Source organism: Giraffa tippelskirchi, chromosome 4 (genome assembly GCF_054371585.1).
Source record: "Giraffa tippelskirchi isolate mGirTip1 chromosome 4, T2T-mGirTip1v1.2.pri, whole genome shotgun sequence".
NCBI lineage: Eukaryota > Metazoa > Chordata > Mammalia > Artiodactyla > Giraffidae > Giraffa > Giraffa tippelskirchi.
The window spans coordinates 143,956,297-143,974,457 of record NC_137278.1 but is presented as its reverse complement, the minus strand read 5'-3'; the positions used below and the strand labels follow the sequence as shown (position 1 = coordinate 143,974,457).

The 18,161-nt window shown below is 39.4% G+C and overlaps 1 protein-coding gene and 1 long non-coding RNA gene across 5 annotated transcripts in view; one reads left to right on the top strand and one right to left on the bottom strand.

Moving 5' to 3' along the window:
* FRS2 (fibroblast growth factor receptor substrate 2) overlaps positions 1 to 7,512 on the top strand; it is a 104,921-nt gene extending 97,409 nt beyond the window's left edge. For all 4 annotated transcript variants that reach the window (XM_081589765.1, XM_081589767.1, XM_081589766.1 and 1 more), the window contains 3 exons: positions 565 to 723; positions 1,072 to 1,235; positions 2,381 to 7,512. In XM_081589765.1, coding sequence (XP_081445891.1) covers positions 565 to 723; positions 1,072 to 1,235; positions 2,381 to 3,331 — 1,274 coding nt within the window. In that variant the 3' untranslated portion in view covers positions 3,332 to 7,512. The remainder of the gene's footprint in view (positions 1 to 564; positions 724 to 1,071; positions 1,236 to 2,380) is intronic.
* A 640-nt stretch (positions 7,513 to 8,152) lies between these two features.
* Positions 8,153 to 18,149, bottom strand: LOC145545368 (uncharacterized). The gene is made up of 3 exons (XR_014082026.1): positions 17,865 to 18,149; positions 10,031 to 10,187; positions 8,153 to 8,372 (listed from the first exon to the last, which is right to left on the bottom strand). It is a non-coding gene; the product is annotated as an uncharacterized LOC145545368 (long non-coding RNA).
* Between the last annotated feature and the right edge of the window lie 12 nt (positions 18,150 to 18,161).

Below are 18,161 nucleotides of genomic sequence, written 5' to 3'. Positions count from 1 at the left end.
GTGGGGTTGCAAAAGAGTCGGACGTGACTGAGCGACTTTCACTTTATTGTTACAACTTGGGAGAAAGAACTTAAACTTTGGAGTTAAGCAGAACATAGTTTTATTTTTTTGCCAGCTACTTCTTGAAAGTCCTTGGACAAGTTGGGGAACCTCTTGCATCAAATTTCTTCTGTATCAGAGTGGAATGGTAATTCAGTAATTAAACAAGGTAATGACTGTAAACCACAGAGCACGCGCCTATCAAATGGTGGATTCCTGTGGTGATGATAGGTTAGACTCCCCCTGCTGTTAGAAAGCAGACTAGAACAAGTGTGCAAATCTAGTTTTTGCCTTCCTTATTTTGAGCCATAACCCATGGACAAATGAAAATTATTCTGTGAATTTTCTTTTGGGTTTGTGTTTTGAAACAGGGAATATAATTAATTTATCACACATTTATTTGAAAGGCCTTTCTTGCTATTGGTGCACAGAATGCTTCCTTTATAATTTTTTTCTTTGACAGGTGCTCCTTTGTCTGTTTTAGATGCTGTGACCATGTTTTTTTCTTCTGGTTTATATTTGTAGGAATCTTTGCCTTTAAGTGTGCTCGTGCAGAAGAATTATTTAATATGTTACAAGAGATTATGCAGAATAATAGTATAAATGTAGTGGAGGAACCCGTGGTTGAAAGGAATAACCATCAGACAGAATTGGAAGTCCCTAGGACACCTCGAACCCCTACAAGTAAGTGTCCATTTTCCCCTCTTCTATTATAAACTATAGACTATGGATATTTAATCTATACCATGTTAGAAATTACCATTGGCTAACATAAATATAGTGGTTGTGAGTTTTGAACAACTGTTAGCTATAATTATAAACATTTTAAATATGAAAACACAAAGTGTTTCATATTATTTTAAACGTTAGTGGAAAGTTAAAAGTGGGGGGAGGTGCTGTTTTGCTCTAGTTTCTTGTGTGTCTTACCAGAAACACCTCCTTAAACCTCTCAGTGCTGATTATATCCCCATTCATTTTTTTCTCTGTGCCCTACCCCTCCATTCGTTCTTAAACCAATAAACGCAAACTCAGCTCCGGGGTTTGCTGCTCAGAACTTACCCAATGGATATCCCCGATATCCCTCGTTTGGAGATGCTTCATCCCATCCCTCCAGCAGACATCCTTCCGTGGGAAGTGCCCGCCTGCCCTCAGTAGGTGAAGAATCTACACATCCTTTGCTGGTGGCTGAGGAACAAGTAAGCATGTGCTGCTGTCCAATGGTATTGTATGGGGTTAGAGTATTATCCTGCTAACACATGAAGGTTTTAGTCAATTTGAATTTTAGTTGTCACTTTTGTATATGACCTTTGTAGTGAAGATTCAGAGGACGAAGCATATATTTGCTGACATATACCCAAATATGTATAGGTGTTGAGGGAAACTTAGCATTACAGCTAAGTCTGTGGGTCCACAGGAGAGGTGCATCTATACATGAAGACAAAACTAAAACTAACGGTCAGTTCTCTTACAATAACCTCAAAGGAAAGCTTTTTATATTACAGTTTTTGTAAATAGTGGACTACTAGCAGTAAGGCAGATTTTGTTGTCAGTGTTTTTAACGGAGCAATTTAATATTCCCAACTGGTCTATTTTCATTTTAGGAATGATATATCTGGTTGAACATTGTCTGTGTATTAATTAGTTGTACTTATCTTTTATCAACAATATGAGTGTTTATCATTAAGAAATTTTCACTGTTTTAAAATCCATTTCTTTGTATATTTTACTTGTTAAATGAGTTCTTACTATAATTAAATATCCCTCTTTTTGAATTTTATTTTTTGAGTTTTTCAGATTTTATGTAAAGACTTCTAAACATATTTATATTGTCTCCCCCAAATACCATGAGCTTTTCTAAGTAGTGATAATTTCTTACTAGGTGGAATCTATTTTGTATCTATGTATCTTACAGAACTCTTATTAAATCTAATAAGGTTTATCTCTTTATATAGTCAGATGATCTATAAATAATGATAAATTTCTCTCTTCCTTTTTAATACTTGTTATTTCCTATTTCTAAATCAGGTTTTAATGCACTGATGAGAATTTCTAGAACATCAAAGTAATAATCCCTGTTTGTTCCTGACTTTTTATAGAATGCTTATCATGTTTCACTATCATATCGATTTTAAAGTAGTTAGTCTTTTATCAAGCTAGGAAGACATTTCTACATTTCTCCCACCTCCTCCCAACCTTTTTATTAGTAAAAAACAGGTACAAAAGCTTTGAAGAATATACTTAAGAGAGAAAGTTAATAAAATTAATTGATACAGTCAGGCAGATTTTTTGTTCTTTTTTTCTTTTCTTTAAACAAGCTACTCACTTTCCTGTTTTGTTTTAGGTACATACCTATGTCAACACTACAGGTGTGCAAGAAGAACGGAAAAACCGCACAAGTGTGCATGTCCCATTAGAGGCGAGAGTTTCTAATGCTGAAAGCAACACACCAAAAGAAGAGTCAAGTAATATTGAGGACAGGGACCCTCAGATTCTTCTTGAACCCGAAGGAGTCAAATTTGTCTTAGGACCAACACCAGTTCAAAAGCAATTAATGGAAAAAGAGAAACTGGAACAACTTGGAAGAGATCAAATCAGTGGAAGTGGTGCAAATAATACAGAATGGGACACTGGCTATGACAGTGATGAGCGAAGAGATGCGCCCTCTGTTAACAAACTGGTGTATGAAAATCTAAATGGCCTGTCTCTCCCCAGTGCCTCGGGGTTCAGGAGAGGTCGTCTGCCGTCCACCAGTACCTCAGATACCCAGAATATCAACAACTCAGCTCAGAGAAGAACTGCATTGTTAAACTACGAAAATCTACCATCTTTGCCTCCTGTTTGGGAAGCCCGCAAGCTAAGTAGGGATGAAGATGACAACTTAGGACCAAAGACCCCATCTCTGAATGGCTACCATAATAATCTAGATCCAATGCATAACTATGTAAATACAGAGAATGTAACAGTGCCGGCAAGTGCTCACAAAATAGAGTATTCAAGGCGTCGGGACTGTACGCCAACAGTCTTTAACTTTGATATCAGACGCCCAAGTTTAGAACATAGGCAGCTCAATTACATACAGGTTGACTTGGAAGGTGGCAGTGACTCTGACAACCCTCAGACTCCAAAAACGCCTACCACGCCCCTTCCACAGACCCCTACCAGGCGCACAGAGCTGTATGCTGTGATAGACATCGAGAGAACTGCTGCTATGTCCAATTTGCAGAAAGCACTGCCGCGAGATGATGGTACATCTAGGAAAACTAGACACAATAGTACTGATCTGCCCATGTGAGCCCTGGAAAGCATTTACATTATTTGCACCTTTGTGAAGTTTTTTTTTTTTTTTTAAATGAAGATTCAAGTGCTTCATTTTTATTTCTAAACACTAACTCCTTTTATAGACTGATAGAAAATTTTTTTTCTGAATATTTCATGTGCTTCTTTAAAGGGAATTAATGTAGAGCAGGTACTCATAAAAGAACACTAATTTCATTATATACTACTCATTACTGTACAGCAGCATTCCCATTTTCACAGTGCCTATTTAAAATGAGAGTTGAAGTGAGTGACATGCTGGTCGATTTTTATCAAGATTCTGAACTCATGTATATCATTCATGTGTAAGTCATGGTTGGCATTTAAAACAGAGCCTCTTGATAACGTGCATTGCTAACAGATAACTGTAGCTTTGAAAGTACTATTTGTAGATTCACTATTCATGGTATGTGGCCTCCAGCATGTAACATGAGGAATCCTTTATTTCATTAATTGTAGGCTTTTTGACTTGAGCCAAAACATATGTAATGGAAATAGAAGTACCACACCTCCTATGTACCAGTCAGTTCCTTTGCCTTCAGCATTTCTGGAAAGTTCTACGTTCATGAATGTGGTGTGCCGTTGGTATGTTGAAAGGCAGGAAAGCGATGAGATTTTCTGTTCCATCATCTCATGATGTCATTTGAAGGGCATGCCCAAGTATCTTAATCAGAATTATAAATAGGCTCAAGAATCAGTCTCAGGTCACTTTATCCAAAAACATTTGAAAATCTGACCCATGATCTCTTGAAAGTTTCTCTCCTACAGATTATTTACAGTAACATTGTTCTCTGGAGGCATTTGTGCCATTAGATTACCATTTACCTTCAGTTTTTCCTTTGGTGTTTGGGATATGTAACTTTGTTGCTTCGTGTCTTTTTCAATTTAAAATGTTTGAGTTTGTATATAGTTTTGAAATTGGTATGTGTTCGTTGTTGTTTAGTTTGCATTTTTGTCCAATTGTGGTTTTGAAGGTTCATTTGGAACTTAACTGTTATTCTATAACAGGGTTGCCCTTGTCCAGTATTTATTTATATGCTGTTTACTTTTCATGTTGATAAAAGCATTCTCTCAATTTTAAATTTCACTTGTGTCCATAGGTGATCTCTTAAGCAGCTGAGAAGAGAGAAAAAAAAAAAGGAAGTACTTTTAACATGCAAAGTTCCCTAAAGGTACTGTGTTTTCTCTGTGGGCACTCTCCCAGCACTTTAGCAGTGATTCCCTCAGTCACATGGCTGCAATTATACTTTGCCCACTGTATTGCTCCTCAGCTCTACTGTCCTTTCACTCATGGCTGATCTTGGATTATCCCTTGATTTTAATAGAGTGTTAAGATTATTGCCAGCATAGCAGGTACAGTGGAAGTCTTACAGCAATGAGATTGTGTCGTAATTTAGGATTGAAAATGAAGTTTATATAAACTGATTATAGAGTCCATATGTCTAGCTCTTGGAAAGTCAAGAATTTTCCAGTTTCCCAAATCCTAGAGAAACAAGAGAAGGTAGAGTGGAAAGAAGGTTGGATAACCTTGCAAAAGATGTCACTATTTCCTCTAAATATGAGGAAGTTTCTGAGATTATGATCTGGATTTATAAGATGTAACTAAGGTTAATTTAGCATGAAAAAGTTTCAGTCATATAGCATCCAACCTGTCCCATAAATGCCCTAATTATAGGACAGTGGGTGGATTAGTAAAATAATAGGGTGGGACCATTATAAAGAAAATAGATTATTAAAGGTGTCTTTATCATTTTCAGTGCCATTGGTTTATGTGCATAGCAGAATTTTTTTTTTTTCCTGTGAATTTGGTGCTTACTAAAGTGTTCACTGTTCTCTAAAAAGAGTGCAGTGGTATAGGTGTGCAGCTTCCATTTTCATGTATTGTTCCGTTTATGCTTTCTTCTGAGTAGATTGCTAATTGTGCCAAATTTATGTGATGATCTTTGTAATGCGAATAAGAATTATGATGGAACCAGTGCATATGGTTTTCTCAGAAACAAGCAGTCAAGATAGAACGTTAACCTCCAAACGAAAGGGCTGACCTATTTACTTATTTTGGAGGTTGGGTACTTGTTTTTTTTTCTTTCTCTCAGCCTTTTCATTTTTCCTTCCAGATTCTGATTACTTTTTATATTTTTTAAGCAACTGTAATATAACCATTGCAGTTTATGCTTTAAATACTGTGTGCTTTAAAATTGAAAATGGGACCAATTTGTCTGTTAAGAATTTGATTTTTAGGTACTACGAGTATTAGGGAAGATGTATACAACTGGTATTAATTTCTAGATATCTCTGGAAATCCCCTGTGTCCCTATTTAATAAAAAGTAATGTAGAACACTACTTGTCCTTTGCTGTAGTCTAGTAATGGGCATTAAGCTCTGTCCTGGAAGAATGTACCAATTACTTGGTACATTTTAGAATGAGATATTTTATTGGGACATAATTGTGGCCATATGTTTCAGATTTTCTGAGACAGACCTAGTTTTAGATACTCTGTTCTGTTGATAGATCGTGTGATCCCACTTTCTGGCTTTGGAAATATAATCATTGATCATGTGTTTTCTCCCTATTGGAATCCTCTTTTATCTGTATGGATCATAGCAGCTTTTATCCCAGACCAGGGTTGGAAACTGATATGGGTATTACATGTGTTTTTCTCTCAGTGTATTTTATTTCCCAGGTTCATCTTCCTTTAAAAATGAAAATATGGTGCCTTCCCTCCCTCCAGGAAGATTGGCAAATAGTTCCTTTTATTTACTGCTGCTGTGGAGTGATGAGACATGCACTTTACTTTTGAAGACTCAGCAAAAAGCTTTTCACTTCTCAGTATATCCAGAATAGATCACATTTGGGACTTAAGAAAATTTGCCAAGCAATCTTTGTTTTTATAGATATTAATGTTGACCCCACAGTTCAATAAGTCAAGCTAGTGTTTATCACACCCCCTCCCAAAAATCTGTGGCACAACATATAAAAATGTACCTCAATAATGTTCTATTAAAAATGGGACAGGGGCCTTATGTTTTCATAATTTCCCAATAATGTGCCACCATATTTCTGCCTCAAGGTAAAGGTTTTAGCAGGCTAAAAAATACATCCCATTTCCCCTTGTGCTGTTCCTAACCCATAATGTCCAAGTGTTTGTGCAATGTGTAGTGTGTGTGTGTATAAATATATATGTATATTCACATATACATATATATGTATATCTCCTTGAAACAGACATACCATCAGAGACAGCATTCAGAAGTAACTAATGTATTGGCATCTTTTTCTTATCTCTGATATGTGAGGTATATGTGAGGTACTAAATTACCTTTTCCCTGATGTTTGCCAGATTTGAATAAAGGCATTGGTACGAAATCACAGAATGTATAGAAAATGTTTTTGGCTTGAAAAACTAACAAATATTTTATGACATACCATAATATACTCTGCCCAAACCAGCACCCTGTCTTTCCTCTTCTTTATATCCCTCTTCCCCATCCCTACTTCCTCATTTTTTTGGTATAAAAATTCTTTTGTAGCATCATTACAATTGCAATTCTATGACAATTGGATAATAATAGCATGGAAATGGACTGGTATTAATAGTACAGTAGTCACCAGTGTGCCACATTTGCATTAGTAAATGCAAAATACACATTTTATAAAGGACAAAGTTTGTGTTATGTTTTTATTTTCATTACATTGTATAATATTGTAAGATTATTGTATGTCCTAATTTGCATTATAAATGTTTTTTTCCTACGTAAAGGCATAAATATAGCAACTTTGTATAAAGGTAGCTTATTAGATTTTTGATTTTGTATTTTATAAAAAAATTGTCTAACAGTGGGACTACCATTGCCAAATTGTACATGAAATATGAATTTTACCCCTTATGGTTAATTTCATTTATAAACATTCCATATTTCTCTAATAAGACATAAGTGATACTGTACTATGCATAAGTGGTATTTTAATGCTGTTTCATATCAGCATTTTAAATTTTGGTTTGCATTTTTAATATTGGCAAAATTTACCACTGTTGATTAAACCTTGTTGTATATGTAACAACATCTTTTGCCCTCCCCACCCTTGTTCTCTATTTCTCCCTGTCAGTGCCAACTTCATACATTTTGTAGCATGGCAATAAAATATAACTTTTACACTGAGGCCAAGTGTGGCTTTTTGGAGGATATGGAGATGGGAGGATTGCCCTCTAGTTGTGCTTTGCATATGACTTTCTGCCACATAAACCATGTTTCCAGGCATGAGGAAATTATCTCGTATATGATGTGAACATGCTTTTAAAGACAAGTGTGAATGTTGCTTTTAAGCTTAATTTTTGTCCTTAACTAATTTTTTATCTTTGGAAAAGTCAGAGTTCTGGAAGTACAATCAAACCTTTATTAACTGGAGTACTTAAAGAATGAGCTAATAACTGAATTTAGTTCAACAAGGGCTAAGCAACACATTTTTAAAATCCTTATTTATTATAGAGCATTAGTATACTGTCCTAAAAATTATATGTAAAATATGGTTTCATCTTAGATGGTTTAGGATCTTGCAATGCCTTACTGTTGTCATTCTGGCATAAATTCCCATGACGAGGTACTCAAGTTGATACTGGAAGCTGAGCTTGACTATACAACTAACATTAAGCATTCATGAAAAACTGCTTTGTTTAATAAAATCTGATCAGAGTTCTTATGGTTACTTTCCCCTTATTGCCGAAAGTAGATTGCAATAAAACCCCAATAAAAGTTTGGTTGGATATCTGTTTAAAGTTTCACTGTATTTATACTTCACACATTTCTTGAGACTTTATGATAAGAGGTTTTATTTCTTAGTCTCATATCACCACCTCCATTTTCAAAGTGAACATATAATGGGTCAAGGATTATGTTTCAAAGTGAAATGAAATTTTAAGTATTTGCCAGACTTTCAAGAACTTTAATCTTCTTGGTCATTCAAACTAGTAGTTCTTAGGCTGGGATTCCAAACCTGTTGTCACGTAGTGGCACTGCAAAGCCTATTTGGGTACAACTGAAGATGTAAATCATTTAAATAGTAAAGGGAATAGACAAGTCCACAGATGATCAGGTGCTTACTATGTACCAGACACTATGGAACGCATAGATTGGTTTAAGAGACCACATCTGACTTAGGTATCTTGGGTATTCTCAGAAATTAAAAACTTTTTTGGGTAATTTCTGTATTTTTCCTTTGAGTTTCTTTGAAGATAATAACTATTCACATGTTCTTGTTTAATGAATAAGCACAAACTAGGCCCTATGTTAGTAATGAAGATAGTTAATTCTTGTTCTCAAAACAATCTATAGTTTAGAACAGCCATTCTAACTAGGGGCAGTGCCCTTCCTCTCCCCAGAGAAATAAACCCTAAGATATAAATTATATATAAAGGATTACAATCTCTCTGATACCCCTAGAATAATACTAGCTATATACCTTAGGAGAATTGAAAAAAAAAATTATTCCAATTCTTAATTTGTGATAAAGGCACGTACCAAAGGAAGGGCATCTAACTTAGCCTGAGAATGAAGGTTTTTAAGAAAATTTTGAAGAAGGTAATCCCTGAGGTGTTTGATGAGAGTTTTTACAGATTAGGGTAGGGTGGGGAGGATATCTTGTGTGTGTGTTAGTCGCTCAGTCATGTCTGACTTTGCGACCCCATGGACTGCCCAGCCCACCAGACTCTTCTGTCCATGGGGTTCTCCAGGCAAGGATACTGGAGTGGGTTGCCATTGCCTTCTCCGAGGATATCTTAGGGAGAAGAAATACCCAGTGCAAAGGCACAGAGGTGTAGAAGGATCACAGTTTTCAGTGATGGCAAAGATTCCATTTGCTTGAAGCATAGAGTGCAAAGGCAGGTTTGTGGGCATAGAGAAGGGAGAAATTAGAGACATCCCATAGGTTTAGAATGCAAGAGTTTTTGTTTTACTCTTAAGTCAGGTGAGAGAATTTGAAGGATTTTAAACATTGGAGAAATAACATTTTATAAAAATGACTGACATCAACATGGAGGATACAGTAGAGGACATGACATTTTAATAATGGAGGGAGACTAAAATGGAGGTAAAACTGGATAAATGCTTTTTCAAAGGTATTTTTAAAGGATTTTTGAGGTTATCTGCTGCTTTGCAACAAGCCACCTTAAAACTGAGTGGCTTAAAGCAACAAATCATGTTCTCACATTGCTATAGATCAGAGTAGGCAGGCTTATGGAACCCACCCCAAATTACAAAACTAATATATGGAAGGGTTGAAACCCAAACCTATGCAGCCTGGTTCCTGAAACTTGAGTGTTCAGCCCCTGGAGGTACAAGGGTGACACCAAATAACACAGTAAAGGAGGAAAAGTAAAAAACATGTGCACTGGAGAAAGGACAGATTGCTGGGAGTCCCCGTGGAGAAGGCTGCTTCTGGCTGGCCAGCCTCCACTCCACAGGTGGCAGAGCCTGCCTCCTAGTCCCCATCCAAAAGCCCCTGACTAAGTTTCTCCTCCCCAGCGCCCCCTCCGGAGACCAGCAGGGAAGGAGCCCTGGGTTCTCCATCACCCATAGTCTTAGGCTTGCCTGCCAGAGGACATAATAATCTGTATTTCCACATACGTGATTTTGCCCATAATAAAAACAGCTGTTTTCAATATTGTGCAGGTATCTTACTTACCTTCTTGTATTGTAATTCTCATTCCAGTGTGTGATTTGAAGTCTTTTGGTTGAGGTGCATTTCCTGAAAGAAGAGCAAACTTTCCCACAAAGAACACAAAACTCTTGGTCGATTTAAAATAATTTGTCCAATCTGAACATCCCTTTCCATGATGGACCTTGGAAAGAGTGTAAACTGGGGTCAGCAGCCTTTTTCTGTAAACATTAGATAGTAGATGTTTTAGGCTTTATGCGCTACACAGTTTGTCACAACTACTCCTTCCATTGTAGAACTGTTTTGTTCAGTATAAAAATGAATTTGCTTGTGTTACAACCAAGCTTTATGGACATCAAAATATAAATTTCATATAATTTTAATGCATCGCAACAGTTTTTATGTTTCTACTCATTAAAAAATGTAAAAACCATTGTTAACTCTCTGGTCATACAAAATCAGGTGGCAGGTTTGATCTGGCTCCCAATAGTTTCTCAATCCCTGGGGTAAACTAACCCTCTTAGCATGCATCTGAAAGGTAGAAAAGATTAAAAATTGAAGGCAGCTATCAATGTTAAGAATTACCAAAGTACAAGAACTTGATAAGAGATTAGCCAAAGGGAGAAAAAGGTATCAGATGCAAAGCTAAACATTATTTTTAAGCACAAAAATTTTGTTTTAAATGTCCCAGGGGGTCACCTTAGAGAAAGTATAAAATTATTCTTAATAAATGGTAATATTTGGGATTGACTTTGCTCTCTACCAAGACATTATGTAAAAGGATATTGGTCATCTCTACAGCTGTGTGTTGTGCGGAGGGGGGAATGAGTGAAAGGCAAAACCTCCTGAAGGTGAGCAAGCAGGACAAAATAAATGTCTCCATCAGAGCTCACAAGACCTTGTCCTGGACCATCCAATTAAAAACAGCATTTGGACTTCCACGGTGATCCGGTGGTTAATCTGCTTGCCAATGCTGGGGACATGAGTTCGATTCCTGGTCCAGGAACATTGCACATTCCGGGGAGCAACTACTACTGAGCCAGTGAGTTCTATAGTCCATGCTCTGCAACAAGAGGAGCCATGGCAATGAGAAGCCTGCGTACTGCAACTAGGGAGTAGTCCTTGCACACAGCAATGAAGATCCAGCGTGGCCAAAACTAATTAATTTAAAAAAACAGCATTTTATAATTTAATAAAAGAAATGTAGGTCTTCATCTTAATATGTTTAAAATAGCAGTAAAATATTACTTAGAAAGATGATGGTAAATTTTTTAAAAAGCTCAAAAAGTTGAACGTGGTTGCTTCTGGGGAGAAGAATCAATGCTGATGGTGAATTACGTTTTCAATTATTAGTTACAGAGCCTAAGCTTGCTCTGCTTGCAGGCGAGTGAATCTGGTAATGAGGCTGTTGGGGCAAGGAATGATGACTTTAGTTGGAAAGCTAGCAGACCAAGAAGAAGACGAGTGTCTCAAAAAACCATCTTCCCTGAGTCCAAATCCAGGCTTTTTTTAATACAGGGGAAGGGGAGGGGATGGTGTGTGCTGCGATGCCAGTGGCAGAGGAGGACTACTACCAGTTGCTCTAACAGCCCAGCACCTGCCCTACCCCATTACAATTCTCTACTGTCAATGTCTATTCCATAATCTTGTGGGGAAAGGGGGGCAACGATCTTTCTCGCCGCTTCCTGCCAAACGGGGGAGAAGAGGGGGTGATTGTGAAATGGAATTGATGAGTTTCGGGTTGGGAATATTCCTTAAAATTTTTAGTAAGTGATACAATTCTTCTTCTGAAACTACAATTATTTGAATCTGATGAGATTCCTTCTACAATGAAATTTTAATCTCAGTACTTAACCCTTTTTGAAAAGCAACCTTAAGTCTTCTAAGTGTTCACAAACCCACTGCTCTCAAGGTCTCTCAGGAGTTGGGTCATTTTCTGATGACAGTGGGGCTGCTTTAACCTGAGTGTGATGAGTTCACAGCTTTACTGCAGCTAACTTGACAGATGAGTGCCCGGTAGGTAAGATCACTTGTGGTCCTGTCCACTTCGCCATCAGCTGGTATTTAGGCAGGCCCCCGTACTCTCCAGGTGTTAAGGAGGACTCGGTCTCCAGGCTGGAAAGGATGTAAGGCTATCACAGCTGTATAGGCAGACCTGCTGGAAGCAAACTCATGAACAGAAGTAGTACAGCGCCCAGAGTTTTAACATAATTGGCAACTGCTAGATCTTTCAAAGCATTTATAGATTCTCGTGCCTGGGTAGACACCTGGAATGGCCTACTATACAATATTTCAAAGGGGCTTAATTTAAGCCTGCTTCTGGGGACCGTTCTGATCCATATAAGGGCAACTGGCGAGGCTTTATCCCAAGTTAAGTTGGTCTCGACATACTTTAGCAATGCTCCTTTATAATGTATAATTCATTTTCTTGGTTTTTCTGTAAATTGTGGTCTCCAGGGTGAATGTAGCTTCTAGTTAATTTGCAGTTCTCCAGACACTGGTTGGGTTATGCTGGAGACAAAAGCAGGCCCATCATCACATTGAAGGGAGTTAGGCAGTCCAAATCGGGGGATAATTTCCATCAGAGGGCCTTTACCACTTCAGAAGCTTTTTCTGTCCCTCTACGTATCCTGAAAATGTATCCAGATACTAGCAGGTATCTAAAATTTCCTACAGTTTGAGGCATTTGAGTCAAGTTTGCCAGATCTCAGTGGAGCAGGTTCCTCTGTGTTGGGTCCCCTTCTGGGGAGGTCTGACAGCAGTCTTTGGGTTATTTTTAGCACAAATCATGCTATTTTGAGTGATTGCTGGATGGTCCTTTGTACATTATGCCTCATTATGTATTTTTGATTTTTGAATCCATTGTAAGGAGGCATCTCTCCCATAATGCTTACTATTACGAATGTGCTGCAGCACAGTATCCAAGAGGGCCTCAGGAGTCAAAATAATTCCTTGTGCATGACATTTCCAGCCAGATGAGGTATGATCAAGAGCGAACCCCTGCTCTTCGGCCCACTCCTTGTCCTTTTCTGAATACATTGGTTGGTATTTTGACAAATCAATCTATGGGAGAAGTGATGCTATCATGGCAATGGATGGAGGGATATTCCGCAGAGTTTGAATGAACACCCTGAGACTTGTGCCTTGTCCCTCATGGACATACAATTTGAAAGATTTTTTTAAGGCTGGTAGTCCCAAACCCAGGGCTGAGACAAGCTTTGTTTTCATTGTTTCAAAGGCTTTTCGGCACCGTGTAAACCAAGTAGGGGCTCAAAATCCTGTCCCTTTAAAGCCTCATAGAAGGGTTTTACTACAAGTCCATAGTTCGGTATCCAAATCTGACAGACTCCTGCCATTCCCAGAAACCTTCTCAGCTGTCTGTGAGTCTTGCCCTGCAATTGCCTGTTTTCTATCAGGCAAAAGACTTCACTGTCCTTGGGAAAAGACAAAAACTAGGTATGTGAATTATTGCTTACATACTTACGCCTTTTTCTGGGAAAACTTATATCCACAATTCCAGATAATTTAGGGTTCTTATGGTATTTTGTAGACAACTTATTATATGCAGGGCTTGCTATGAGCAAGTTGTCCACGTATTGGAGTAAGAGTCCTTCATCCAACATGAAGTTTCTAAGGTCCCTAGCTAGCACTTCCCCAAACAAGGCAGGAGAAATCTTAAATTCTTAAGGCAGGACTGTCCAACAATACTGTTGAACTACCTGTGTTTCTGGGTCCTGCCCTGTGTCCTGGGTCAAAAGCAAACAGCTGCTGTGATTCTTCTGCAATAGGATTGCAAAACAAAAAAGCATCTTTCAAGTCTAAAACTGAGAACCAGCTGTATTCTTCTGGAATTGTTGTAAGCAGGGTGTATAGGGTAGGTACTACAGGGTGCAAATCTTGGACTATTTCATTAACAGCCCTCAAGTCTTAGACAAAGCAATACTTGACTCAATTTGGCTTTTTGACCAGGAAGATAGGTATGTTATCCGGGAACATGGAAGGTTTAATCAGTCCTGTTTTCAAAACTTTTTGAGAACTGGCTGAATTCCCTTTTGGGCCACTTGTCTCAGAGGGTATTGTTTTAGATTGGGTATCCCAGAGTCCCTTTTTACCAGGACTTGTACTGGCCATGGACTCGTATTGGCCATGTGTGTTTTGGTCTTCCCTGAGGTGCCATCAGCAATATGGGAACCGTGAACTTCCAGATGTTCAAGCTGGTTTTAGAAAAGGCAGAGGAACCAGAGATCAAATTGCCAATATCCACTGGATCATCGAAAAAGCAAGTGAGTTCCAGAAAAACATCTATTTCTGCTTTATTGACTATGCCAAAGCCTCTAACTGTGTGGACCACAATAAACTGTGGAAAATTCTGAAAGAGATGGGAATACCAGACCATCTGACCTGTCTCTTGAGAAACCTGTATGCAGGTCAGGAAGCAACAGTTAGAACTGGACATGGAACAACAGACTGGTTCCAAATAGGAAAAGGAATACGTCAAGGCTGTATATTGTCACCCTGCTTATTTAACTTATATGCAGAGTACATCATGAGAAACACTGGGCTGGAAGAAACACAAGCTGGAATCAAGATTGCCGGGAGAAATATCAATAACCTCAGATATGCAGATGACACCACCCTTATGGCAGAAAGTGAAGAAGAACTAATGACCCTCTTGATGAAAGTGAAAGAGGAGAGTGAAAAAGTTGGCTTAAAGCTCAGTGTTCAGAAAACTAAGATCATGGCATCTGGTCCCATCACTTCATGGGAAATAGATGGGGAAACAGTGGAAACAGTGTCAGACTTTATTTTTTTGGGCTCCAAGATCACTGCTGATGGTGATTGCAGCCATGAAATTAAAAGACGCTTACTCCTTGGAAGGAAGGTTATGGCCAACTTAGATAGCATATTTAAAAGCAGAGACATTACTTTGCCAACAAAAGTCCGTCTAGTCAAGGCTATGGTTTTTCCAGTGGTCATGTATGGATGTGAGAGTTCGACGGTGAAGAAAGCTGAGTGCTGCAGAATTGATGCTTTTTGAACTTTGGTGTTGGAGAAGACTCTTGAGAGTCCCTTGGACTGCAAGGAGATCCAATCAATCCATCCTAAAGGAGATCAATCCTGGGTGTTCATTGGAAGGACTGATGTTGAAGCTGGAACTCCAATACTTTGGCCACCTCATGCGAAGAGTCAACTCATTGGAAAAGACCCTAACGCTGGGTAGGATTGGGGGCAGGAGGAGAAGGGGACGACAGAGGATGAGATGGTTGGATGGCATCACTGACTCGATGGACATGAGTTTGAGTAAACTCCGGGAGTTGATGATGGACAGAGAAGCCTGGCGTGCTGCAATTTATGGAGTCGCAAAGAGTCGGACACGACTGAGCGACTGAACTGAACTGAACTGAGGTGCCATCAGCCCACAATTTCTTTTATTGTTTTCTTGCTTATTCTTCAGCCTGGTGCAATCTTTTTCCCCATGTCCTTCCTCCTTACAGTAAGTGCACTGTTTCTTCCCTGATGCTGGCTCACCTTTCTTTGGGTTACTGGCCTTCTGGGAATCCAGTGCTGCTGCCAAAAAAGTGGCATTCCATCCTGCATTCTCTTGCTTCTGCTGTTGTGCCCTGTTGTTGAACACTTTAAAAGTAACATCTACCAATTAAGAAGGATTCATTCCAAATGTACCATCTAACTTCTGTAGTTTTCTTCTTTTATCTGGGGCGCTTTGCCCAACAAATGTCGTATTTACCATTCTCATGTTTCCGGGCCCTTAGGTTCTGCCTCAGTGAGTGTCTATAAGCTTGATAAATTCTTTCTAAAAAACATGGATGGATCCTCACTGGATTTTTGGTGTATCTCCTGAATTTTGTTTAAGCTCCTTTGCCTAGGTACTCCCTTTCAAAGACCCGCTAAGCTATACTTCCTACAATGTTCCAGGTGTGGTGGCATATCTCCATTATTAGGAGCCTAGTCAGGCTCAGCAATAGGAGCTCCCTGATTTGCTTCTGCAGTTACATCTGGATCTGCTAGGTGATGCTGGTATGCTTCCTCTCTAGTGTCGATGACCATCCTCCTCTTATCCCCGGAAAGCATCATATTCAGGAGTATAAATGTCTGCCCAAGAGTGATGGTGAATGGCAAAGACAGAAGGGAAAAGTTCAGTCACATTGGGGCGGGGGGGTGGGTGTCTCTTGGTAAGTAGAGTTATGGTTTTTCCAATTAAACAAATCTGAAGTGGAGACTGGATTGTGCATCCATAGAAACCCAACTGGTTGGTCATTTGCATTAAGGCCTTGTACGGGATGTCAGCACAAGGGAAACTGCCTTGCTCCAGAAGTGACTCCCTGTAAAATCTTAGACCAACCACGGTCTGTCCTGTGTCCCAGGAGTTCAGGTAGAAACTTCTAATTGATCCCCATAAGCAGGGGAAACAGGAGGAGGTGAATATGCTGGTGACATGGAGTGTGCTGGTATAGCCTGCTTGGCCAGTGGACAGATGGGTTGGCTAGAGGGGGTTTTAAGTTTTGGAATAACATGTTCTCACTCTCATTTTCTCTCTGTCTTATAGAATAGGTTTTCACTTGGTTTTCCTTTTAGACTGCTGTACAATAAGGCAGCAGCCACCTGACGCCGTGTCCTCCTGATTCAAAAGCATAAATGCTTCTATATACGGAATCTCATCATTTTTACTTGCTCTTTCATAAAACAACTCTAATTGCAAGATCTTATAATAATTAAGTGAGCCATTCAAGGGCCATTGCTCACCTGATCCTAACATATAATGGGACCACACACTACTACAATAGAATATCATCTCTTTCTTAGTTATAGGCCCACAGCTATATTTCGTACATTTATTTAAGATATGCCCCAAATGGATTTCCTGAGGGACAGAGTATTTCCCATGTTTATAAGTTCAAGAACAACAAAGTAAAAAAGCACATGCAAATTTCAATACCAAAAGTACAAACAGATTCCATCATGAATGAATGCAAACAAGCTGGTTCACAAATCTGAGTCCAACAACAATTTCCCTCTGCAACAGGGTACTCCAATCACATGCAAAACAAAATGAAGGGAAAAGCCCAAATTGAGAGCAGGGAATGTTCCCAGTTTTATACAGCAGAGCAACTTACAACTTACTATATGGAGCTTGTGTGTGCTCAGTCGTGTCCGACTCTTTCCGACCCCATGGACTGTAGCCTGCCAGGCTCCTCTGTCCATGGGATTTTCCAGACAAGAATACTGGAGTGGGATGCCATTTCCTTTTTCAGGGTAGCTTCTTGATCCAGGAATCGAACCTGCGACTCTTAGGTCTAGGGTCATTAGCAGGTGGGTTCTTTACCACTAGTGCCACCTGAGAAGCCCTTTCCCAAACGTGGATTCTTTCCTCCAACTGCCAAGCACAGGGGCAGCTGGTAATACTTCAGGGAATTTTGAAGGCAAGATCCTCAGGAAGAGTGGTTCAGGAAGCTGCTAGGGCCTTACCTAAAAATTCCCAAACTGGAGCCAGCTGGCCACAACAAACAAGGTTCCTGGCTGGCATTGCCAAAATTTACCAAGCCCAGGTTCACTCTGTTTGCTGTACAACAGGCCAATAAATCGGGAGATGAGTTGTTCAGGTAAAGAATAATGACTTGAATTGGGAAGCTAGCAGACCAAGAAGATGACAGACTAGTGTCTCAAAAGACCATCTTCCCTCAGGCCTAATTCAGGCTCCATTTACACAGAGGATGGAGAGAGAGAGAGACCTATGGTAACAGCCACATGCCTGCCCCTATTACATTAGTATATATCACTTTAAATTCTGTATATACAGTACTTTAAGGCAACATTTTTTTAAAGGTTAAATTTAGGAGAAAACCTGCGAGAAAGAACTCCGTTGCTATGGCAACCCCCACAGCGCAACTTCTTTTTCATTTTGGCGGGTTCTACTCTCAAACCTCTGGGCCGCAGGCAAGATGTCCAGCCCTCCCCTTCCTGCTTTCCAGTATAGGTGCCAACGCAGAAAGCAGGGCCCCAGTCAAGGCCCCGCCTCTCCAGTGTGACGGGCAGTCTTTCCGATCCTCAAAATGCTGCCCCCTCCCATCTCCCGTGAGGGCGGTGCCGGGACGTGAAGCGCGCCTGTCGAGGCTCCGCCCCTTGCGGCAGAGCGTGTGGC